This window comes from Phyllostomus hastatus, unplaced genomic scaffold, assembly GCF_019186645.2.
Source record: "Phyllostomus hastatus isolate PE091 unplaced genomic scaffold, TTU_PhHast_1.1 phas_contig_196, whole genome shotgun sequence".
Lineage (NCBI taxonomy): Eukaryota > Metazoa > Chordata > Mammalia > Chiroptera > Phyllostomidae > Phyllostomus > Phyllostomus hastatus.
In genome coordinates this window covers 7,436,339-7,462,770 of record NW_025333709.1, presented here as the reverse complement: position 1 = coordinate 7,462,770, position 26,432 = coordinate 7,436,339, and the positions used below count along the sequence as shown (strand labels likewise).

At 35.4% G+C, this 26,432-nt stretch overlaps 1 protein-coding gene across 1 annotated transcript in view; it reads left to right on the top strand.

Annotated features, from left to right (window-relative positions):
- The window catches only part of FBXL5 (F-box and leucine rich repeat protein 5), a 34,190-nt gene that overhangs the window by 6,475 nt on the left and 1,283 nt on the right, over positions 1-26,432 (top strand). The window contains exons 2-10 of the mRNA XM_045833956.1: positions 2,433-2,648; positions 5,868-5,963; positions 7,670-7,856; positions 9,668-9,850; positions 11,633-11,758; positions 14,621-14,769; positions 15,327-15,409; positions 16,229-16,951; positions 20,786-20,934. Coding sequence (XP_045689912.1) covers positions 2,433-2,648; positions 5,868-5,963; positions 7,670-7,856; positions 9,668-9,850; positions 11,633-11,758; positions 14,621-14,769; positions 15,327-15,409; positions 16,229-16,951; positions 20,786-20,934 — 1,912 coding nt within the window. The remainder of the gene's footprint in view (positions 1-2,432; positions 2,649-5,867; positions 5,964-7,669; positions 7,857-9,667; positions 9,851-11,632; positions 11,759-14,620; positions 14,770-15,326; positions 15,410-16,228; positions 16,952-20,785; positions 20,935-26,432) is intronic.

Here is a 26,432-nt window from a genome sequence, read left to right as displayed (position 1 = left end):
GTTGTGATCTTAGGTGGCATTTCTTGGAATAAAAATCTACATTGAAATAAAAAAAACCCTACATTGGTTTAACCAAATCATTCTGTGTTGTTTTATATGATTTAGGAACTAAAGTTTGAAAAAATTAAAAGAATAATATTGGGTTAGCCAAAAAGTTCATTTAGTTTTTTCATATGATGGCTCTAGTAGTGCTTAGTTTTCTTTAACTTCATTTGAGACAGTTTTGTTAGATACTGTGACAGCTGTTGTATCAGTGTGCATTTTTTAAAAACTTAACAAAATTGGTGAATTTTTGTGCAGCCACTTTAATACTGAAAATGGAAGAAAATATCCAACATTTTTGTCATATTATGCTTTATTATTTCATGAAAGGTAAAAATGCAACTGAAGTGGGAAAAAAGATTTGTGCGGTGTATAGAGAAGGTGCTGTGACTGATCGAATGTGTCAGAAGTGGTTTGTGGAGTTCCTTGGTGCTACTGACATTCTAAACAAATAATTCTTTGTTGTGGGGCTGTCTTATGCATTGAAAGGTGTTCAGTAGCACCCCTGGCTTCTACCCACTAGAATGCAATAGCGGGAGATAGCTGACATACTCAAAATATCGAAGTCAATAAAGTTATTGGTGAAAATGAGAAACGTATCTTTTATGGAAAAATCTAAATGGACTTTTTGGCCAATCCAGTATTTTAGAATGTGAAAATTATATGAAAATCAAATTTCAGTGTTCATCAATAAAGTGCTTTGGGAATACAGCCACACTCTTTTGTATGACTACTTTTGTGCAACAACTTAAAGTATTTACTGTCTGCCGCCCCCCCAATAGTTCTAAACCTCATTCTAGATAATTTATTTATTGTGGTTACTATTCATTGTCTTATTTCCCTTCACTTACATAATAGAATGTAAGCCCTGTAAAGACTAAGAAGTCATTTTTGTTAACTGATATAGCTCAAGTATCAGAAACAGTGCCTGGCTTATGATGGCTGCTCATTAAGTATCTGAATAGAGTAAAAAATGCATGAATTTATAAAACCGCATGATTAATTTTCAAAATGATAGCTAACATTTACTAAGCAGTAATTCATTTTGATCTCACAGGGACCATGTGAAGTGCAGGTGTTATTGTTATTCGCATTTAACACCAACAGAACATTAAGACATGGAGGGAGAAAACTAACTTATTTATGGTTACACAGCTCAATAAATGGTAGAGCTGGGATCTGATCTTAGAGAATCTGACCATAGATCTGGTTTTCTATAAATGACTCTTAATACCTAATCCATATGGTGTTTTACAGAAACTAAATTAATTCTGTTGTGTACAGTGGATAGTGGAATAGTTTTGCTTTAGTAATCTCTGGTGCTTTGTTAAGAGCCTGCTATTCTTGCCGAGAACAGGCAATTAAGACAGCTTGGACTGTGCTCCATTTTAGGAATACTAGATCAGACTTCACAAAGCAAGTCTAGGAAGTATGGTGTTAGTAGCTTCTTCCCCTCCGTTTACTGTCTGTTGTTTCTGACCTAATCAGGTTTTCCTCTTTAAAATGAATTTTGAAACTGGAATTGATATAATTGAAGGTAGATTTAATATGGCAATGGAGGCAGTGCAGGGTTTGAATATTTGAACTTTAATTTGAATCAAGTTGATAATATGTATGCCTTGAACATGAGAACTTAATATGCCATTTAAATGTAAAAAATTGAAATTATGTCAGAATAGTCATCTTCTCGCTAAATAGTAGAAGTTAAAAATGGCAGTGGATATATTTCTTTATGTTTTCAATGATTGTTTCTTTCCTTCAAGTGCATTTACCTTCTTATGTCCTAGGTTTCCACGTTGCACTATTGTAGTGCCTCCACTTCAGAAAAGTACGCGATTTCTAATAAAAGCTGCTAAGTGTTTATCCCAGTTTTCTGTTAAAAAATTAGTTCCTCTAAAATTATCTAATAATGCTCTAATAGCTCAATATTTTATAATTATTTTCGGAACAGAACAGACTCATCTTGGTATTAAAGTTTAAACAAACTATAATAGAATATTTTTGAATTGTTTAAATTGTAAAAGTAGTATAATAACATGAAGAACATTTTAAACAAAGAAAAAAACACTTTTTAACAGCTATTTTTGACATTGTTACTACAGTATTATTGAATATATTCCCTGTGCTTTACACAACTCTTTTAATGTTTACGTATAACTTGGTGGAGTATTCTATTTAGCATATATATAAACTAATGGAATTTTAGATTTGAAGGGAATCTAGTCAAACCCTTTTATTTAAAGGAAACTTAAATTTAACCAAATACTTTAACCAAGGAAAGTATGAGAGATATTTGACTATGTACAAACTAAATAAGATGCATCTAAATATTTTTATTGGTGAATATTTACATGTACTTATTTTGTCTTTCTTTTTATGTTTTTATTCAGCTTTCTAAAACCAACTTTTCCAACAACAATGATTTCCGTGCTCTTCTGCAGTCTCTGTACGCTACTTTTAAGGAGTTCAAAATGCATGAGCAGATTGAAAATGAATACATTATTGGTTTGCTTCAGCAACGCAGTCAGACCATTTATAATGTTCATTCTGACAATAAACTCTCTGAGATGCTTAGCCTCTTTGAAAAGGGACTGAAGAATGTTAAGGTGAGTTGTAAAAATGGGCATTTAGTGCCACAACCTGTGACATCCTCTGGTTTGTCATTGGCAAAAGTTGTTAGTATTTTATAGTAAATGATGTTATGTTAAAGAAAAAGACCATTTTGACACTTGTTAATGGCGGTAAGGAAGAATTTATTCAAGGGGTTACTACAGTGGGGTTCAGCTCTGAATGTAACAGGGGCAGGTGGGGATTTAGAGTTAAGGAGCAGGGTGGGGGCAGGAAAAGGACTAAGAGGAATCGTCAAGGTTAGGGAGGTTCTTGCTAGACTGACAGTTTTTCCTGAAGACAGACCAGGGGATAAGATCGCAGGGGTGGATGATATCAAGGGTGATAAGCTGCTAAGAATTCGGGCATTTTTTTTTGGAAGATTAGATAGATGCAGGATGATTTTGCTAAAAGTGCACTAAGTGTGCCAAGGACAAAGCTCCAGGTTGGATCTAGTTAAGAAGAGGGCTTAGTGGAACCTCAGTCAGGTTTGATGAAATCTGTCAGTTACATCTTTACTACGGTATATAAATAATATCTTATAATGAACACCACGCTCTAAATCTTAAACTTATTTTGAAGTGAAATTTAATTACCGTAAGATTTTTACTTTCTTATAATATTTACTGAACTCTTGAAAGATAAAGAGTTACTGGCGACTAACGGTAAATTGTTACATAGAATGAATAAACACTTTAATCTTATAAATTGTATTTATTAAAATTAAATGTTAGCTAAAATGTTGACTATAGTTTCTTTCTCCATATTTTAGGGCACAGCATTTGTTAAACAGGATAAAGTTTTTTTAAAGTATTGGTTTATTTATTTATTTTAGAGAGAGGATGGGCGAGAGGGGCAGAGAACACTGTTGTTCCCCTTACTGATAACGTTCACCGGCTAACCCTCGTGTGTGGCCGGACTGGACTGAGCCCTGTCCGGTCAGCCATGGCCCGTCCCTGCAGCCATGGCTGTTGACAGGATGCTTTTTCAGCTGGCCGGGGTGAGAAACAGGACCATATTTAATTGTTAGCATGAAGCTAGTTTTGAATGTAGTTTAGGATAATGATAAAGAGAGATTTTTCTATGACTATAGTTATGAATTATAGGATATTTAAAATTTGGTCTTTGTTTATCTCCCTGCTGGTTCGGCGAAGCACAGGTATAAGTTGCAACTCTGTCAAACCACCATGCACCTGTGACTTAGGGAATTGTGTTCTAGCTAGAAAGACTGTTCTGCAGTAGGGAAGAGGATGGTGTGAAGGGAAAGAAAAGGCATAAGCAGAAAGACTTACAAAAATTACTGTAATTATCTGTGGAAGAATACATAGTAGCTACTTGGTGGGGACGTGGGAGATGGGGTAGTAGGCTGGGGTACTGGGTAGTGATGGGAGTTTTACTTTTTATTGAATGTTCTTTTATACTTACTGAATTTTATATAAGGTGGGGCAGAAGTAGGTTCATAGGTGTGAGTATGTGAAACAGTTTATTCTTATATTAATATTCACTAATTATTATTTTCCATATGAACAACTGTAAACCTACTTTTGCCCTAAAAACCTACTTTTTACTCTGTATTATGTTTATGTACTACCTGTTCCATAAAATGATTAGGTCTGAACTAAAGTAGTGACTAGTGGACATAGAGGGGAGGGGACAGACTTGAGAACTTTGTGGGACAAATAAAGTTGATAGGATGTAATGATTGCATAAAAGGAGGGAAGGAGAAAGAGAAGGGAATAAGAACAGCATTGAGCCTAGTCTCCAGGGAGTATGGAAGATACTTGGGGAGTACAAAGCTCCGTTACAGACAGGTTGCGTTTGAACTGCTTGTGTAATTTGGGTGGGCATTTATTATTATAGGAGGAGACATAAAAGGTCAGAAGAGTATTTTGGTTTGGAAAAGAACATTTGATAATCATTGGCAGTAAGAGGAAATGGAAGCTCTTTGGTATACGTATGGAAAATGTATAAAATTTTAAGAAAATGGGACATTGGGTAGAATATTAGGAAGCAGTTAAATAAGTCAGTTGCAAAAGATTACAGAGGACTCAGCAGAGATAAAATATTCTCACATTTTAAAAGTTCATTATTTTATAAATTTTCCAAATGTTTTAAGTTTAGAGGTCTGATACAGAAATGATGGATAAGGTATAGGGAGATACAATCTCAATTCATATAAGGAAGAGCTTTTTAGCAGTTGTCTGGACTTAGAATGATTTACTTCAAGATGTAGTCAACTCCTTGCCTCTAGAAGTCAATACTTTGCCTTTAGCGATGTGTATGGTCTTCTAGAAGTAGGGTACTGCAACAGGCATTCTGAATTGCTTAGTGGAAGATAAACTAGTGACCTCGAAGCAATGATTTTCAGCCTTTTCATGTCTTGGTGCATATAAACTAATTACTAAAATTCTGCAGCATGTCAAAAAATATATTTTTTGTTGATCTGCCAAAAAATAGGCATAATTTTGATTCTTTCAAATTGGATAGTTACTGTTCTGTTGGTTTTGTCATTTTTTAATTTGGCAGTCTAAGGGAAAAGAGGTCAGTGCCCCTGACTGAGTAGTCAGGTATTGCACATTTTAAAAATTCTTGCAGCACACGGGTTGAAAATCAGTGCCCTGAAGTAATTCTGTAATGGTAAGAGTCCAGTAGGCTCTTGTAGACTGCTTGGAGATATATTGAGAAAACTGACACACAGAAATTATGTAAATATATATATTAGAAATCATTAGATGTTTTGAGCAAATACTTGATTTTTTAAAAAGATTATTTATTCATTTCTTTATTTTTAGAGAGACAGGAAGGGAAGGAGAAAGAGGGGGAGAGAAACATCAGTGTGGTTGCCTCTCCTGCACTGCCTGCTGGGGACCTGGCTGCTAACCCAGGCACGTGCCCTCTCTGGGAATGGAACCGGCGACCCTTTGGTTCACAGGCTGGCCCTCAGTCAGTCCACTGAGCCACACCAGCCAGGGCTTGCTTTTTCTTTTAAGACTTTTTATAGCATTTAAAAAAAGAAGTATAGATCCCATTACTAAAAGAATTCAAGGTTCAGATGTCCTTAAGACATCTTTTGTACTTAGAAGAGTATAACAGAGACCACTTTGCATTTGTCCTTTTTTTTTAGGTTTTATGTTGCATTTTAAACTGACTTTCTAGAATCAGGTACAATGTAAGTTAATGAAGCAGAACTTTTCAGAGTACTTTCGATTTGTTTTTAGAATGAATATGAGCAGTTAAATTATGAGAAACAGCTGAAAGAGAGATTGGAGGCTTTTACAAGAGATTTTCTTCCTCACATGAAAGAGGAAGAGGAGGTAAGCATAATTTTCCCTCCGTGTGATTTTGATTTAAATTTAAAAAATGTTGTTTTGGGCACTCTTTCTGAGCACACCTGCACCCCCGCCCGCGTCCGCCCGCCAGGCCAGCGCACTCACTGCCTTCGCTCTTCTCTGTCCCGAGCTCCCAGGGCCTCCTCCTTCCCCGTGACTTGTGACTTGTTTCCCGAGCCTGGGCGGCCCAGCTGGCTCATTGCTGCCTGCTGCCGCCGCCTCTGTAACTCTCCAGGTCAGCTGCAGCTCACAGTTGGAAGTAAATAAATAATTGAAAATGTTATTTTGTCTTTGATTCTTCAATATAATGCATAGGAAGATAAACTTCCAGTTCATTTTAAGAAATGAAGAAAAACCCAAGGAAAAACTAATAATTTTTTTTTACCTCAGGGAGATTATTGTTTTTCATTGAATAAATGATGTAATTCATTTATTCAGTATTTTCTTATTATGCAGATGGCAGTATATTGAACATTACTAACTTTTTATGCCATCCTAATGCATTTTTAGAACCTTGGAGAATTCTTTAAACTTTCTGTATTTCTATGCTAAGTTTAAAGAATTTTTAGTGTTTCTTTTAGAAGTGGATTCTAGTAATTAAATGATGGTATTAAACTTACCGGACTTAAGCCTAGTGCATGTGTACGAGGATATCACTGCATGGATGAGCAAAATATTTTCCCGGTCTTGAAGTGGGATGGGCACACTCTTCTGTGAGCAGGCCACGTCCCCCTCCCCAGGTGCAGACTTGGCGGCTTCTGTCTGAAGCTCTGCGGTCCCCGTGAGACCGGCTCCCTGTCTCCGCGGGCCCTTCCACTGACTTACTGTCCCAAGCTTTAATGAACTTACTGTCATTTAAAAAAAATAAATAAAGTGGAATGAGTATCAGGGTAAGGAATAGAGAAAATGTTTGACAAAGAACTGGATTCTCGTTCAGCTGTTAATCAGTTGTTATAGTGATTCTCATTTATAGTTTTACCTTACACTCAGACTGGAATTTTTTTAAAAAACCAAAACACTTGAAAGCCCTTTCCAGACCAGCTAAATCATGTGGAGATACTCGTATAGGTCTATTTTAAAGGCTTCCCAAGTTATTAATGTTATAATCAACCAGCATTGAAACCACTTCTTAGAGCAGTATTTGTTAACCTTAGGTGTGCATCAAAATGATCTGTGGAACCATTTTTTTAAAAAGTTCCACTTCTGAAGATTCTGATTCTATAAATTAGCAGTTGGGATTAAGCATCTATTTTGAAGAAGAGATCTCCCAGGTAATACTTAGTAGTTGAAAGTCTCAGGAGAGTTCTGACTTATGGTTCCTATAGGCTGGGTACCATTCCTGAAGGACTCAGAGGCCCTGTTTGGGTACAGGTCGGTTACTGCAGTAGCAGAAGGCAGTTAACTGACCTAACTGTCCAACCATGAGACAATGACTGAGAGTGTTTGGCAAGCTCTGTATAGGAAGACCTTCTGGTATGATGCTTTGAAAGTGTTTAGGGATTGGCTTTGCCAGAGAATTCTTAAGAGAGAGGGATCTCTTTTGGTGATATTCTTCTCTAATATTTGGATGAACTAACTCGGCAGTAACTAATGTTTTTCTCTTACATTTTAACGATTAATAATTTGAAAGGTGTAGAGTAAAACAAAACAAAGTAAGCAACTTTCCTCATGACTGTTTTGTTTTAATTTAGGTTTTTCAGCCCATGTTAATGGAATATTTTACCTATGAAGAGCTGAAGGATATTAAAAAGAAAGTGATTGCACAGCATTGCTCTCAGAAGGATGCCGCAGAACTCCTTAGAGGTCTCAGCCTGTGGAATCAAGCTGAGGAGCGACAGAAGTTTTTTAAATATTCAGTGGATGAAAAATCAGATAAAGGTGAGATTGAAGTGTTTAGATAGCAAATGATTTATTAGTTTCAAGGCCATTTTTCCTTTGTTGATGTGAACTGTAGATTTTGTTTGAGGAATGAGTTAAGCCATTTATTTTCAAGTATAAATTTAATTGAAACAGTTTCTATATTAGAATTTAGTGTTGTCTGATAATTTAACACTCATATACTTGGGCCAATTGTAATACAGTATTTATTAAATAAATTTGTATATACATAAAATATTAATAATACTTGGCTTATCAAAATTATTGAAAACTACCATATACAGAGCACTTTTTTAGTACTGTTCAACTTTTTGAGGTCATTAAACGTGGTAGCTGCTTTTTCTTTCCTTATTTTTTCCGTCAGTTTACAAAATTATTTCTGCTTACAGTTTTATCTTTGTCCTTTCCCGTGTGTCACTCTCTTAGCTTACATCCAGCCGTACACGGGAGGGGGCGAGCGCGGGCGTAGTTTTTCTTTGCACAGTTGCTTTGAGAAAACACAGGAGAAATGCAAATAAAATATGTTTACTTTTTTTTCTTAGACTACTTCCTCATTTTTATTCTTCTTTGCCTTTGATAGCTTTGCCTTTTAAAACATCATTAAAGAGATTAACATTCTTAGGTTAGTAAAAATTCCTTTGAATCTTTCAGATGGGACATAGTAATGGCACTTCTGTTAAAATAGCTTAAACTTTTTGAAATTCGTTCTTTTCTGTTATTTTTATTTAACAATGTAGGTGAGATGCATGTTGAAACAAAGACGTTTCTGTGGGTAAGCTATAATTAAACCCATAAAGTGTGTGCGCTTCACTGTGAAATTCAACTTGTGCCTTAGACACCAAGCCAAGACCTGTTGTGTCTGGTTTAATTGTAGTGTAACATGGGATTTAAAAGCATCACACTTATTACATTTAGTTTTCCCATTCCTTCAAAGCAAATTATAGCTGCATTATTTTTAAAATATCTGCGTCTAAAAAGGGTTCGATTCAAGGAATTTGATCATAGCACTTCTATATTTTGTGAAGAAAAATCAGATATACAAAGTCCTCAGGTTCTTCATAATACTTTAACAGTGAACCTCTATGTTTTATATTCTTTATAGTATTCCTAATTTGCATTTTTCCAGAAAATTGCTACTGAAATAATATATTATAGGAAATTAGACATCCAGTGACTACTTTTTATAGTAGTGGCTGACAAAAGATTCCTGACAAATATATGCCAGCTCTAGAAATATTTACATTATATTGTTTCAACTGGCTCATAAATAATATATGTATGAGTTGGTTAGGGTACCTATAGGTAAAAGAATTCAGGTTTCACAGACTTACACGAAATGTGAAAAGGGGCCACTGGGAAGATGCTGACAGGAGTCATAACGCATGAATGGCAGATGCTGTGAGACTCGTGTGTGTCATTAAAAATGCCTTGGAGATCTCATAATCTGGCCAACTCCACACTTGTTGATTTAAAGCTGTATAACCTGTTGGGTTCCTTTTTCAAATGATGCTTATGCTACAAAGTGAGTATTGTTTTTTCTGTGCCGCCTTTGTAAGAGCAAGTCGATTCTGTGTTTATTGTAGCTCCCACTGATGAAGTATGATTTGGGCCATGATAGTTTAACCCTACAGATTCTTAACAACTTTAACATCCCCATGTTACCTCTAATCCATGTTATTTCCTTTTCTCATCTTGCAAGCAGGAAGGAGTGGACTTCAGGCACTGGATTTTATTTATAGAAATGTGACTATAATTTTTTACTGCGTTTGCTCTTACAACCTTTAATACTAAAGTTTTCTTTTTAATTTCAGAAGCGGAAGTATCAGAACGAGCCACAGGTATAACGCATCTTCCTCCTGAGGTAATGCTGGCAATTTTCAGTTATCTTAATCCTCAAGAACTATGTCGGTGCAGTCAAGTAAGCACCAAATGGGCCCAGCTGGCAAAGACGGGATCACTTTGGAAACATCTTTACCCTGTTCACTGGGCCAGAGGTAGGTAAATGGGGCTTTCAGTTAGTTTGAAAAATATTTCAGTCTGTTTTTTTGTTTTGTTTTTTTAAGATGAATACTCATAGACATTAATAGGCAAGGCCAGGGAAGGAAAACTGAGAGGTTGACTAAAAATGTAGATTTCATAGTGTGTGTTCTTTATATGCATTTTGAGAAGTGAGCAAAGCTAAAAGAAACATTTATGGGTAAACTATGTGATGTGTGCAGTTTCCTTTAAAGTAATCAGAAAAAAAAAACAGTTGGAGAGGGAATGCCATATAATTGGCAAAATGTTGATCCTTGTTGAAGGTAGGTGATAAGTACACTGGTATTCATGATGCTACCTTTAAATGCTATTTCTTTCTACTTTTGGCTGTATTTGGGATTTTCCATCACCAAAAGTTAGAAGTAAAATTAATAGGATGTCAGAACAGCTTTAAAGGATAGATTATTTAAAGTATTTAAAAAATACAGAAAAAATCAGTCATGTAGAATAAGAAGATGAGGCACAATCATGGCTCCCTTTTCGCAGTGGCACAAAATGATTTGCATCTGTTTTTATCTTAGCATTGTTTTGTGATTAGTATGCTCTCATTCAATAAATCAAAATTTCATGTTAATTTCATGTGGTAAGTTACTTTTTTACATGTGAACAATTATAGACAATTTTATTTTCATGAGCATTTAATGTGGTCACAGGATAATGCAGCTACTATTGCATATTTTTTGTCACTGAATTAAAATAATTTCTAGGTGAATATTAATTTCAAAATATACATTGTAATTCTTAGTTTTCTATAATTTGTCATGGTATTGACATGGTATTATATATTTCTCACATAAATTATGAATCTGATTTTTAAAGTTGTACTTTTTAATTAATTTGTGGTATCTTTAAAATACGCTGTTTTTAGATATTTAACATTTTTGAGTGAAGCCATTTGGTGTAGTGGGTGGACTCGTATAAGCCAAATAATTAGAATTATTATTGTTATGTAGAATAATTTTTTCTATAAGTTGTAGGATAATGAAAGTCAAACAAGACAAATGTGGATATTTCAAATACTTCTTTGCTTAGCTATATTTTTAATTATGAATAATTTATTAGATATTAATACATGATATAAATACTTTTTAATATAAAAATCGAATGTTAAAATGCTATGCTAGACTTCTGTGAAGTTAAGTAAATCTTAATAAGTTTCTTTTTTTCTGTTTTAATATACTTTAAAAGTTCCAATAAAAATGGTTTTTATTTATTTATAGTATTTTTTTCCCAGCGGTTTTCACTCAGAATTGATTTTCCCTCCCTCCAGGGGATGTTTTGAAATGTCTATGGGGACATTTTTGTTTGTCCCCTCTGGGGGGGACATGTGCCGGTCTTTGGCAGGTGAAGGCCTTGCCGTGCCTAGGGCAGGCCCTCACAGCCAAGATTCCCCAGCCCAGAATGCTGTGGTGCCGAAAGGTTTCACCATTCAGCAGAAAGTCTTGCTTCCTTTTGTTCGTTAACTATCATCATAATGAGGATATTGTCCAGGCCAGTGTGAAGCCACTGTAGGGGGAAAAGTTATGTTGTTTTCAGTGATTTCTAAAATTGCCAGTAAGATTATTGAAAATGGTTTTTAATCATTCTTTTTAGTATGTATTCTTTGCTCATTGAAGTGTATTTTTTTTAAACCATAACTGAATATTTCGTGTGTGCAGAGATTTTTACTATAAATAGGTTATATTTTTGTAATGGTAGCCAGTGTAACCTTATTTTGTTCTTGTTTATTTGTTGAGTAGGTGACTGGTACAATGGCCCTGCAACTGAACTTGATACCGAGCCTGATGAGGAATGGGTGAAAAACAGAAGAGATGAAAGCCGTGCTTTTCAGGAATGGGACGAAGATGCCGATGTAGATGAATCTGGTAAGCTGTGCTTGTTAATGAAATTATTACATGGTGCTTTAATAATTAACATATTAAACAAGAAATACTTAGATGTTTAGATTTATGTTGTGTGTTCTAAATAAACTGTTGTTTTTAAGCCTACTACTTTTTAAAATTTGAAATAATAATCAGCAAATTTAAGATGTGTTTTATTCGTTTCCCATGTTTTTACATTTAAAAACTTTAAAAATCAGATTATGATGGCCTTCTCTTACTGAAATGTTGTACATTCATTATAATGCTTTGCACTTTACAATGTGTTTTTTTAATGTGCTCATTTGATCAGTTCCATAGTATTTATTGAGTCATCTTTGCCCAGAGGAAGGAGCATGAAGCTGTTCACTCTGTTTATTCACTTGTAAAAAGTCATACCACTTGCTTTACATGGTTGTAGAATTGAGAAGTAATCTGCATGAAAATTCTTTGCAAATGTAGCCATTTGTTAGCACTGCAGAAGAATTCATGGGTGAATAAGACTTCATTTCTACCCTTAAAGTATTCACGGGTGAGAATTTAAAATGCATGATTCTTAAAGTACATAATGAAAAATGCGTTTTTATAGAGGTACAGAAAGGGAAGGAGGAACATACAAAGTTTGTTTTAGGTGTTATTCAGATAGTAATTACTAAAAGATGAAATAGTAAAAACACATGAAAAGATATTTTTTGCTTGGTAAAACTAAACCTATAGGAAATTTTTATTTACAGGTTACCCATTTAAAAAATAGAAAGTTGGTCTGGCAAAAGAATTAAATATGGGGAAAGTAAATGTCATATATTTAAAGATTATTCTTTCAGCATCCCAGGGAGTGGAATCCCTGGCTTCGTTTTGCCTGAAATTTGGAGAGGATACACAGATAATAAATGCAGGCAAAGTATATACTGTGTTACATAGTGTCAAGTGCTGCAGAGAAAAAGAAGGAAGGTTGGGAGTGCCAGGAAGAGAGAGAGGGCGCATTTTAGAGACCTCAGGGGTTGTTTGTGGGCTGTCACCTGCAGTCCTTCCATCGGTCCGACCTCGCTTTTTGTACTGTGCCGTGGGCTCACTTGAAGTAATGGTTAAAGTGATTTGCGTGGACTTTTAAAAAAAGTCTTCTCTGAGGGAAGACTTAATTAACGCATGCTGGAAAATGAATTCATAATACCCATGTTGTGTTTTAAAGGCTTTACCAAACTCAACGCTTGAGGAGAGCCAAAGGGAAGGCTGTCTTTCCCTTTGGAGAGGGAAAGGTTAAGGTGATGAGGTTAAGGCCTCTCTGTGGTAATGTGTCTGTTCAGTCTAGTGGACATGAGACTAAACTCGGGGCCTGCTTTTTCATCTTCGCTGCCCTTCTCGTTTTACAGAGAAATTCTTCACAGGATGTTTAATTTTTTTTTAAAGATTTCATAGCAACAGTATACATTTAGATGAGGGAGCACAGAGAGAAGAATCATTTGGGAATAAAATTATAGTAGAATAAATAGGGCTAACGAAAAGGCATTTTTGAAAAGATTTAATTTATTTATTTTTAGATAGAGGGGAAGGGAGGGAGGGAAACATCAATGTGTGGTTGCCTTTCATGCGCCTCCCCTGCACCCCCACTGGGGGGACCCGGCCTGCAAACCAGGCATGTGCCCTGACTGGGTATCGAACCAGCAGCCTTCTGCTTCGCAGCCTGGTGCTCGGTCCACTGAGCCACACCAATCAGGGCTAAAAGGCATTTTTATCCCTCTATTTTCTATGTATGTGTGTATATATATGAGAAAGAGTAATTTAGGATAATATTTGTAAATATGGAACTATTAGTTACAAATTCAGAATTGTTCTTTCTACTTATAATCCATTTGTCAGCTATATTGTTACTACTAAAAAAAATCATTTACTTATTTATTTATTTTTAGAGAGAGGGAAGGCAGGGAGAAATGGGAGAGAAACATCGATGTGTGGTTGCTTCTCGCACACCCCCTACTGGGGACCTGGCCCACAACCCAGGGAGTTGAACTGGCGTCCCTTTGGTTCACAGGCCAGCACTCAATCCACTGAGCCACACCTGCCAGGGCTATTATTATTATTTTAAATAAGGTTTCCTTAACTTACTCTGTTAAACAGTTTTGTATTTAAGTTAGGTTTTCAGGTAAGCATAACAACAACAGGACCCTGTGAAAGGTGATACAATTATTAGTTCATTCTTTTTAGTGTACTGTGTTTTTTTTTTAAATATCAAAATGAAGTTTGTATTTTATTGTGTTTGTTACAGTAGTCCATCCTGTTCTAAACATCCAGGCTCTACAGAAGTTATTAAGCAAAAAACAAAAGTCATGCTCATTTTTAACTTTTTAAAAATCCTAATGTATTTTCCTTTGGCTTGATTGATTATGACCAGGTTGTTTCAAATGTCTTCCAGCACTGTGTCCTTTTTATTTAGGTAAAATAACGAATGGTACTTTCATTATGGTTCATTTTTCATTCAGTGTTCTATATTCTCTTGAAGAGCTAATATTCTTCAAGTATTCAAAGTTTCTAAAACTTTTCAGTGCTGGAAACTGGAGTTATTTTTTCTTTTCCTCTGCTGCCTGCCTTGATATGAAAATCACCTTTAACCTTAAAAGTATATGAAAAAAACCTTTCCTTCATTCTCACTGTAAACCTTTTTTTCTTCTTTTACTTCTCTTTTAGTTGAAGCAAGCCCTGTTAAATATTAAGTCCTGGCGAGTGAGACCATGTTCATTTAACTTGCTTCACATACGTAAGAGAGTTTAAGGATAGCAGAAAGTATTTTATATTTAATGATTTGGTGGTTCCTTGTGAAGAGCAATTCTAATTAGTGTTTCAGGTTCTTAGATTTTTTAATTCATTTTACAGAAGAGTCTGCAGGGGAGTCGATTGCTATCAGCATTGCACAAATGGAAAAGCGCTTACTCCATGGCTTAATCCATAATGTTCTGCCATATGTTGGTACTTCTGTAAAAACTCTTGTGTTAGCATACAGCTCTGCAGTTTCCACCAAAATGGTATGTATCAATTAGCACCAGTTTGGGTATTAACAAAAACTAGCAATGATCTAAATTTGGTTTTCTTATTCCTAAGTTTAATTAAGGGGGGCGGAAAAACTTTACCCATGAGAGTTCCTTCCCATGGATAGGCATATACTGCTGACTTGCATATTCTTTCATTTCAGTGCTCACAGTATCTTTGTCTACACATTATAGAAAAGGGTACAAAGATTAGGAGAGGTTAAACCATTTATCCATTTTTTTATGATTCTTTATAATATGTGAGGCATGTAATGGGCAAGTGAGATTAAATCTCTGTTTTATAAGTGTATCTTGTGCCATCCTACATCTCTAGGTATTCCTTAGAAATGTACATTTCCTGAATCTAATGTTAGTTACTAAAACAGATTCTCTGGGGTTTGAGCCCAGAATATATATTGGCAGTGCAGATTTGAAGTGATTTTTACATGCACAAATGTTTGAGAGCCACTGGATTATGTCATTTACTGAAAGTTATCTGTCTCTTGTCTAATTAAAAGTCTGTAGATCTTCACAGTGACTTTTTCCCCCTTTAGGTTAGGCAGATTTTAGAGCTTTGTCCTAATCTGGAGCACCTGGATCTTACCCAAACTGACATTTCAGATTCTGCATTTGACAGGTTAGTTATTTTTGAATATTTAAATATGATTTCTAACTATGAATCCATAGACTTGTTCTGTAGTTCCTCATTTGCATAATTGTAGTTTAATCATGCTATTATTTTTTATTGTCACCTCTTAGTCACACATGCTTATAACTTGATAACACCTCCAGTTCTTTGCCTCTTGTCAGGTCCTAGCTGCTCCGAAACTCCAGTCTGTATCATCCCGTCATTTTTATAATCCTGTACTGTGTCTAGGCCTTTGTGCCTTGCTGGGCACTAATATTTTTAAGATGTTTTCACTTTTAGTTGGTTCCAAATACCATTTGGCCAGGCTCTGTCTTACAGTCTTCATATTTATTCCAAAATTATAACACTTTCTTCAAGTTACATTCTTCACAGATTTTATTTCTTTGGGTGCCACCAATTTCCTTCTTAGTCTACCTTACTTTGCTCTTTTTCACCCTAGCATGTACATCAGCACCTGTTTTCCTCCAGAGAGGTGTACTCTTCTCTGGCTACGGCTGATGCTACCAGTTCCTAGAGCTTGTTTCTTCTGGGTCTTCCTGAATTAATCCCTAGTTATTCTCTTTTCATGCATGTACAGCCTTTCCTTTATTGGTTACTTTTCAGTAAAATAAACTAAGTCTTCTCCTTTCCTGTCCTTTTTTTGTATCCTTGGCATCTAAAGTACTACCTCACAATATATATTCAGTAAATGTTTGATTGTATTAGATTTAAAGTCTTTCTTTTATTTTTCATCTACTTACATATAGTCAAATACTTTTGAAAAAGTTAGCAGTATCCCCTAATAGCCTCGTTATCTGTAAATTATAGTTGGTCTTGGCTTGGATGCTGCCAGAGTCTTCGGCATCTTGATCTGTCTGGATGTGAAAAAATCACAGATGTGGCTCTGGAGAAGATTTCTAGAGCTCTTGGAATTCTGACGTCTCATCAGAGTGGCCTTCTGAAAACTTCTACAAGCAAAATCACTTCGACTTCATGGGAAAATGAAGACATCACCAAGCAGTCCACCAAGCAGTATGCGTGTTTGCAGGATTTAACCAACAAGAGCGTCGGAGAAGAAATCGATAATGAACACTCCTGGACTAAGCCCGATTCTTCTGAAAATTTCACCTCTCCGTATGTGTGGATGTTAGATGCTGAAGACCTGGCTGATATTGAGGATGCTGTAGAATGGAGACATAGAAATGTTGAAAGTCTTTGTGTAATGGAAACAGCATCCAACTTCAGTTGTTCCTCTGGTTGTTACAGCAAGGACATTGTTGGACTAAGGACTAGTGTCTGTTGGCAGCAGCATTGTGCTTCTCCAGCCTTTGCCTATTGTGGCCATTCGTTCTGTTGTACAGGAACAGCTCTAAGAACTATGTCAGCACTCCCAGAGTCTTCTGCGTTGTGCAGAAAAGCATCAAGGACTAGAGTGCTTAGGGAAAAAGACTTAATTTACTCTGGGAGTGAAAAATCTGATCAGGAGACTGGACGTGTACTTCTGTTTCTCAGTCTGTCCGGGTGTTACCAGATCACAGACCATGGTCTCAGGTAAGTAATCAATTGCAGAGTATTAGAAATGGATATGTTCTCATTCTCAAATGGAATATAAAAGTTTGAATCTAAGAGCTGTGCTTTTTAGCTGATTTATTTAACCTAAAGAGTTAACTAAGATTTGTCCTACTTTAAAGTGTTGGAACAATATAGTTTCAGCTGGTAGTTCACTTAAGTTTGTTCAAATAATTTGTGATATATGGGAGAACATACATTTAAAAGTTTAATAAATACTTAGCAAATGCCTACAACACATTTTCCATGGTGCTTAGTGGATGTAAACCTGAATAAGAATCTTCACCCTCAAGGACTTGAAATAGAGAAGAAAATATGCATACCGTATTCTGTTGCTGGGTATTCTTTAAGAGATTTTGAATAAAGATTCTGTAGGGATCCGAGAAGAGAGTAAATGGTCAGAAAATTGAACAGAGATGACACTGAGTGAACCTGAAGAACGATGAAGGGTTTTGATAGGTGGCAGCGGGAGGAGACGGTCCCTCGTAGCGGGGATCCCCGGAGCACACAGTGGAGCACACAGTAAAGCACCTGCTGTTCGGTTACTCTGTTATGGTGGTTCTCGGCGTTAATAATGTGCAATCATTGTGTGATTATCTTTGATGTGAGCCTTTGGAAACTGAAGACGTGCTTTCTGTTTTACCTTTTAATAGACTTGAATTTTACTAATGCTCTTTAGTAATGGGATGTTAGACATGTTAAACAATGAACATTCATCCAGGATAAAGCCTAATAGTCTCTTTTTTTCTTTTAAGTATGATCTTTAGCATATTAAATTGAATGTGGTAGGGAATATTTAGAGAAGACTTGGTATTCCAGTCTTGGTATTTGTCGTAGTGAAAGATACGGATTGGGTGTTAGTGGGAGATAAGGCTATGGCAGAGTTTGGATTCAAGGCAGGATTCATCTGGGGACAGGAGAAACACAGAAAATGTCTTATGTGGTATCATTTGGGCTGATAGTTAATCAAAAAGTCTGCAATCTGAGTGCAAATGGTCTCTTTTTCATTGATGTATCTCGAAGGAATCTTTTTCTTACTCATTTAGATAGTTATTGTGCACCTACTATGTGACTTGCCCTGTTTTAATTACTTGGGAGCCAGACATATTTCCTGCTTTCCTAGAGTTTATAATCTATTGGTAGAAATAGATAATAAATGTGGTATCAAACTGAATGTTCTGAAGAAAAGTAGAGTTAGGGTTACAGGCTAGAGAATGCTGAGAATGCTCCTTTATAATATTTGATGGACAGGAAAGGCCTTGAAAGGAAGCAGTTTTTGAGTAGAGATTGGAATGAAGTTAGGGGATGAATTTTGTATTTTATGTGGAAAGAAAGGAAGGAAATAAAAAATACAAATGTAGTATTTACAAACCACTTTTTTGCATTTATATGTTGATTTAAATAGTATTTCAATGAGCCAGTTGTAACACTAAGTAAACTGTGTCAGTAGGTTAGAAAACAAAAACAGTTCAAGTCGGCATTCAAGTAAAATTTCAAGGAACAAGAACAGCTTGACTGGGGAACAAACAGAAGTGCTAGTTGGGAGCATTCAGCGCATCCTTCTGTGTTATTCATAATGTTTTATCCAGAGATGGATGGCATGAGTTTTGGCAAGTTCATTAAATGGGGCTTGTTAAAAGAGCGTTGTGCAAGTGTAGGTTGAAGATCAAAGTTTCAGACTAAAACAAAGCCATAAGGAACAGATGGTGTTTTGTTCTTTATGTTCCTAGTGTTTTGGACGAGTTTGAGAAAGATTTTAAAAATTACTTGAATTTTTCAATCACAGTTGATGTATTACATTAGTTTCAGGTATACAGCGTAGTGATTAGATATTTATATATAACTTACAAAGTGATCACCCCAATAAATTTAGTACTCATTTTGACACTGTACGAATATTATTAATTCTTCTTTAAATGTTTGAGTATTCACCAGTGAACATCTGATTTTGGCTTCTTTGCTGGGAGGTTTTCAGTTACTAATTAAATCTCCTTGTTACATAGGTCTACTCTGATTTTTTTTTTCTGTCAGTTTGGTACTTTTTGTGTTGTTGGGGATTTATCCATTTCATCCAGGTTATGCACTTTGTTGCAGACAGTTATTTATGGTACTACTTTATAATCCTTTTGTTTCTGTAAAATAGGTAGTAATGTCCCAGCTCTCATTTTTGACTTTGGTAGTTTGTGTCCTCTTTCTGTTTTTCTTGGTTAGGGTAACAAAATGTTTGTCCATGTTGTTGACCTTTTCAAAGAACCAATTTTTGGTCTCATTGATTTTTCTCAACTTCTGCTCTAGTCTTGATTATTTTTTTTCTTTTCTGGCTTTTGGTGTAGTTTATTCATCTTTCTTAATTCTTTAAGTTGTTCAGTTAGGTTACTGCTTTAAGATTTTCATTTTTATTGTGGGTGTTTACAACTGTAAATTTTGCTCTTGGACCTGATTTTGCTCCATCCCACAGCTTTGGTTCGTTGTATGGATTCTTTTTTTTTTTTTTTCCAGTTTTTTTTTGTGTGTGTGCATGTGTGATTTTTTTCCTTTGGTCCATTGGTTGTTTAATAGTATATTGTTTAATATCTACATATTAGTGACTTTCCAGTTTTATTTCTGTTACTGATTTGTAGTTTGATTCCACTGTGGTCAGAAAATATGGTATATTTTGTATGAGTTAAACCTTTTAAATATATTAAAACTTGTTTTTTGGCTTAACGTGGTCTATCTTAGAGAGAAAGAGTAGATGTTTAAATATATTAAAACTTGTTTTTTGGCTTAACGTGGTCTATCTTAGAGAGAAAGAGTAGATGTCTACTATGGATGGGCAAAAGTAGGTTTACAGTTGCGATACAAATAAAGAATACAACAATTAAGGAGTAATGATACAAGAATAAACTGTGTTTTGCATACTCACAACTGTAAACCTACTTTTTCCTGTACCTGTATGTGCCTGTTAAGTCTAATTGGTTACGGTGTTGTTCAGTTCTGTTTCCCTATTGATCTTTTGTCTGGTTGTTCTATCCATTATTAAAAGTGGGGTATTGACGTCTCCAACTATTTTTGTAGGACTGTTTCTCAGTTCAATTGAACTGAATTGTCAATTTTTGTTTCATATATATTTGGTATTTTGTTTTTAGGTGTTTTATAATTGTTTTATCTTCTTGGTATAATGAGCCTTTTATCAATATATAGTATCCCTCTTTGTCTCCTGTAACCTTTTTTTAAATTTTAAATCTCTGTTGTTTGACAGTAGTATAGCCACCCTGGCTCTCCTGGTTACTTTTTGTATGGAATATGTTTTCTCATGCTTTTCCTTTTAAGCTCTTTGTCTTTGCATCCAAAGGAGGCCTGTTATGGATAGTGTATAGATGCATCATGTTTTTTTAATCTAGTCTGCTAATCTCTGCCTTTTCATACAAGTGTTTGATTTACATTTAAAGTTTATATATATATGTATATATATGTGTATATGTGTGTGTGTGTGTATATATATATATATATATAAAATGTACCATTTAATTCTCTAGTTTCCCATTTTCTGTATTTTTTTAAAGTTATTTTCTTTGTTGTTATCTTGGGGATACAGTTAATAGAATTTAAAAAAGCCTAGTTTGACAACCAACTTAATTTCAATTATATACAAACATATTCTTACACAGTTTAGTGTATTCCTGCCTGAAGATGAGGTTATCATATTTTATGGAAATTATTAAATTTTCTTAGTACCAAATTTAAAGGTCTATTAATAGTGGTCCAGTGGGCTGTTGGAGTACATAAGATTTCACAGGTCAATGTGTTCTAATTGCTGAATTGCTTCTCTTGCAGGGTTTTGACTCTGGGAGGAGGGCTGCCTTATTTGGAGCGCCTGAACCTCTCCGGCTGTCTCACTGTGACTGGTGCGGGCCTGCAGGATTTGGTTTCAGCGTGTCCTTCTCTAAATGATGAATACTTTTACTACTGTGACAACATTAACGGTAATGCCTTTCCACAATGAGGGTTTTGGAGGAGTTGATTTTAAAAATTTTAACAATTCGGCTTATTCTTAGGGTGTCTATTTAGTTTTCTAGATTTCCAGTTACCACATTATTTTATTTTTAGATATAGCCCTTTATATTTAATAAAATTTAAATATCACATTTTTCATTAATTAGCTTCTCTAAAAGTAATTTTTTAACGGATGTTTCAGATACTCTGCGAGATTTTTGAGATATGTTCATAGTTTAGCCATTCTAAAATGGCAAGTTATCATGGAAATACTTATATTCTTACTAAGTTCTGGGAAGTTCCTCCAGAACGATATAGCAGTCGTTAACAATGTAGATGTACTGGTGTTCTAGATGTACTGATTTCTTAGGCAAGAGAGACTCGGTTTTCTAATAGGACAGCCTGGTAAAAGGCAGCAGAGAAAAGAGGACTCGGTAACATGGACTCCTCAGGATCCTGGGTCTGGTGCCAGAGCAGTCGTGGGAGGGTGAGGAGGGTAACGAGTGGCTCGGGTGCTCTAGGCAGGACTCAGAGTCTTACAGTAGTTTGAAGATTGGTTCCTGAACCTAACTTTTAACAGTCATCAGATAAACATACTTTGTTTTGTTTTGTTTTGTTCTGATTTTTAACCTATCCCTTCCCTCTAATGGGCTTGTTCCACATGCTTTTGCAAAGTATATTCAGTGCCCTTGGAGCACTGATATTCACTGGTAGAGACTCAAAGTCCCAGACGCATAAAAAGCTGCTCTCAGTTGTTAGTACGCAAGTCAACTTTATTTATAACTGGGAAACAATTTAGATGGTTCAGGTTCTGCTACACACCTGTCTTTTTACACCATATACTGTTATCTTTGAGCCTGATTCATCTTAGGATGACAGGAAGATCAACGGAGTTTTTCTCAGGCAGAACAACGGAAGACTGGAGGAGTGGTCTCTTCTTTAATGGCAGACCAGTAGGCAGAGAAGTTAGTAAATCTGCTATTTCTCAGAGATTAGATGTTTCCTAGAATATATATGAAGAGACATGAGATAGTAGCTCTCTTGTTTCTGGAATCATATTAGTGATGCAGGAGATGACTTTCATGTCTTGAAATAGCAACACTAAGTTGAAGCATTTCTTGCTATCGTTACCCTTAGTGTAAATCAAGGAATGGTGAAATGAATGTCTAAAATTTTAGTTGCAACCTGCTAAGTGTACAAAAACAGAGGATGATTGCTATAGTGAGGGACTTGCTGCTTGTATGGATGCAGTGAGTTTGAAAAAGGAGACTTTTTTTAACATACAGCTCTGTCATTGTAGGTGCAGTTTGTACTTCCTAAGGCTTATTGGCTATATTATGAAAATTAATCAGTAAGCAATTGCTTTTATAAGAAAAACATCAGTGTGTTATACTTGAATTGTCTAAAATGATTTCAGTATAAGATATGCTGTGGGAATACATCTCACAACCTAATTTGTTATATTTATTTTTGGGTGTATAGATGTTATGAAGTGGGAGAGATTGGTCTCATTTCCTTTTTATGATCTGCCTACTTGTTTTAACTGTATGCTTTTAAAAACTTTTTGAAATAATTTACATGATGGGATAAAGTTAAATACTTAAAATCTTTTGCACTTTGTTAGGATTTTAGAGTTCCTTTCATCCTGATTCTGAATATATAAATTTTGGAGTGTTCCAAAGGAGCTGCTACATTCCTTGTGTTGAAATTTAGGGTTTTTGATAAGTGACTGGTAATTTTTAATAAATAAATATTAATCTGACTTTGAAAGGTGTAGAAGGAAATTGACAGTGCTTGCATAATCCAATATTAAGTCTCCTTTTACAGCTGCTTAAAGCATCATGTGGGGGAAATGGAAGTCCTATAAAGTTTATAGGGTGACTTATGTTAATTTGTATTCCAGAGTTCCAGCCAGTTGTTCTGATATAATCTCTCCCTTAAAAAGACATGGACAACCTAGAAAGTGTTAGAATACAGTTGTATTACCTCTGTTTTGCAAGATGATACAATTGATCAGCATCTTTCACTATAGCTCAACTTGTACAGTAGATAGTTAGTGACTGCTTGGGTGGCCCTTTTAATTATTATCTTTATTATTTTTGAAAGTAGTTAATCTGCTTTATATAAGGTCTTAGAATAATGAGCATACGTAGGTGACAAATTATGTCTTAAATATTTGAGAGTTAACATTTAACTAAAAATGTATTTTGTCAAAAGAAAATTTATACAGGTAACTCCCAGATTACTAACTAAAAGAAGTAAATACTGATGAACAGTATTCATTATGTAAACAGTAAGTGATAAGTAAAGCAGCAGAGTGATCTGTTTCCTAAGCACTAGCAGAGATTTTACAGATGATTTAGTAATCAAATACAGTATTTAGACAATACCTACTGTGAGGAAGACACTACTAAACATTGATATAAAATGCCATTTCGAGTCTTCTGAGTGATTCTTCGTAATATTTAGATTTGTTATTTAATTGATAAGTTGTGATTTAAATATTATAAAAGAAGGCTTCTTAGCCATAATATTTAAAAAATGTCATTTAAGAAGTGTTAAATCGAATTGCATAGTTTTAGAGCTCTTAAGTACATTTAAACAATGATAGCAAATAAACTTTTTGTATTGATTTGCATTTCAATATGTGTATAGTTTATGAATTAAGATAGATTAGCTCGTAGTTTTGGAGGTGACAGTCTCAGATGATTTGCTCTCTCATGTTTCTAATTTAAGTTAAAGAGGAATTAAAGGTAAGTGAAGGTAAGTGCAGATACACAGCATAAGTAAGATGCTTAATATCAAGGAAAAACTTTCAATAGAAGAATTTGGGTAAATAATTACATCTGACATACATGTCTTAGTCAAATTTTTTTCCAGTGCTGCCTTACTTTTTCTGTTGTCCATTTACTCCCTTTTCCGAACAGTCTTACCTTGATGCTTAAAGGTCTTACTGCTAACTTTGCATGAGGTTTCTAGGCTTTGGAAATTGTTATTCTCCCATTTTCTACATGAGACTAATTCAAGTAAAGACAGTGTCTTCACTTTTGCTTGCCCCAGGCTTTCAGCAGCACACAATCCCTTCATGGGTGGCATCACTTTGATGGATTATTAGAATCAGACACCTGCTCTGTCGTTGACCTTATGATGAGATTGTAGTTACTCTTACAGTTATTAAGTACCCATAGGCTTTCTGCTTTCACATGTGAAGGCACTGGCATATTAATTCCCTCTGTTTACTCTGGTCACTTAGAATCCCATGGAAATGCAGATATTCCAGAGACTGTTTGAGGGAGGGGACACATTTTTACATCAGTGTGAGCTAGAACTTTGTTTTGTGATAAGAAGCTGACAGCAGGACTGGGCAACTGTCTACCTGATACAGGGCACATCTTTTTATTTCACTATTACTCGTGCTGCAGTCCCCGAGCTTTGAGAGCACAGTGACCCAGGCGGCCAGCGTGGAGACTGAGGATGCCGGGCGGCCCCTCTGTCTTTTGGGGTGGACAGTCAAAAGCTGTGGGGTGTTTGGAAAGATAGGGATCTTTAGAAGAGCCTCCTCAATCCAACTGGCTCTGTTGAAGGCTCCCTTTTACTTTCTCCCTTCAAATCTAGCACCTCGCTTTTTATTGCTTCCGGTCATTGTTCCTGATTGTTTCCCTAGGTCACTGTTGAATTCACTAAAAAGACATTCTGAAGCATTTTAGGGAGTTTTAGTATGAATAATTATACAAAGCCTCCGTGTTTTCTTCCTCTTATTTCTTCTTTAGAAATTTGGAATAGAATTACATACTAAGAAAATCATAATCAGATACATTTTTGCAAAAACCACCAGTCGGAGCATTTCATCACTCAGTATCAGGGCAGGGCAGTGACGTGAAGCAGGGGACTGGGTCTTGAAGAAAGGCACTGGGTGATTGATTGGTGGGCACCGCAGTAACCAGAGTTGGGGGCGTGTTGAGGGGAGACGAGAAGGGGCAGCATGGAGAGTTGGGGGGTGGTGAAAATTTAAAAGCTGAAAGTGCATTTGAAGGGAAAACCAGGCCAGAGGTCGGCAGTGAGGGGAGGGTTCCAAACCGTGGGGTTTCCTATCCGGGCGTTTCTAATAAATACCCGATAGCATGTACTGACGGATTTGATTTTTATTTTGATTAAGACTCATTTTAATGGAACATAATCTTAACAAAAATGCTACTTTGTGAACTGCAAATATATGACACACTCAATGGATCCGTTTAAAAATAGAACATTTAATTTTGGTTAAATAAAAATGGGCTTGTGGCAATTCAGTTTTATATTTGGAATAATTTGGGGATTTTTATTGTGGAAAAATTTAAACATATGAACATAGGCCAACAGAATGAATGTTTGTGTATCATCGGCTGCAGCAGCTGCAAACCTGTGGCCAGTCTCCTTTCATATCCCATTGCCCATTACCATACCTGCTCTACATATATTTGTGAAGTTCATTAGTTTCTTTCTACTTAAGGACAAATTATCATTTCTACAGTGAAATATATGAACATTATTCTTCATTGTGTATCCTAACAAATTTTCCCTTTATATTTTGTATATGCCATTTCAGGGATGCAAGGAAAAGTTAAATTCTGGGAATACCATATTTTTCCGACCATAAGATGCACCCCCTCCCCCCATTTGGGAGGAATAATGGTTGTTAATGCTGCTGTTGAATTCTGTTTACATTTACATTGATGAAATATTATTTATGTTATTAAATATTTTACCACACTTTTTGCTTCAAAAGTTTTTTCCCTATTTTCCTCCTCTAAAACCTAGGTGCCTCTTATGGTCCGAAAAATACAGTAAGTATGTTCTGTGTGTTTAGATGATATTAGCATAGTGGCCTTTTACAGTGGATTGCTATTTTAAAAAACAAAACAAAGCTAATTAAAAATCTTTCTGGTTAAGCTGGAGGTCAGTCCAGACAGAGTACTGCTGTTTTTCAGTTATAACCCATTTGACATAGTCTGTAATAAAATTACATTTCATGTACTTTTGTATGATCCTTATATATCACAATTGCATGTATTTTTGTTCCAGTTGATGAGTAAAGAATTATTAAGCTGTTCTTTATTTGTTCATGGTGCACATATACTGAAAGGCTTCAATATTGTTAAAACATCCCTTTTTACATTTATCTGCCTTTATGAAAACAGATTCATTCAAAGTAATTAACATTTGAATATGGACCCTGATATCTCTTTTTTGACATTTTCTAATCCATAGCTGTGTTCCCTAATGGTCTTTTATCTAGTGTCTGGGCAGCATAATGTAACTAGGATAAAATGTCACTTATTCCACAAATGTTATTACTCTTCTTTGTAATTGAGTCACATTTTTTATTATGCCTTAGATATGTTTATTTAGTTAATCCTCATTACATACTGGAAGGTATATAGTTCTGGAAGGTAATTTCACTTAACCCTACTATATGATTTATTTTGGCTGCAGATAAAAATATGACAAA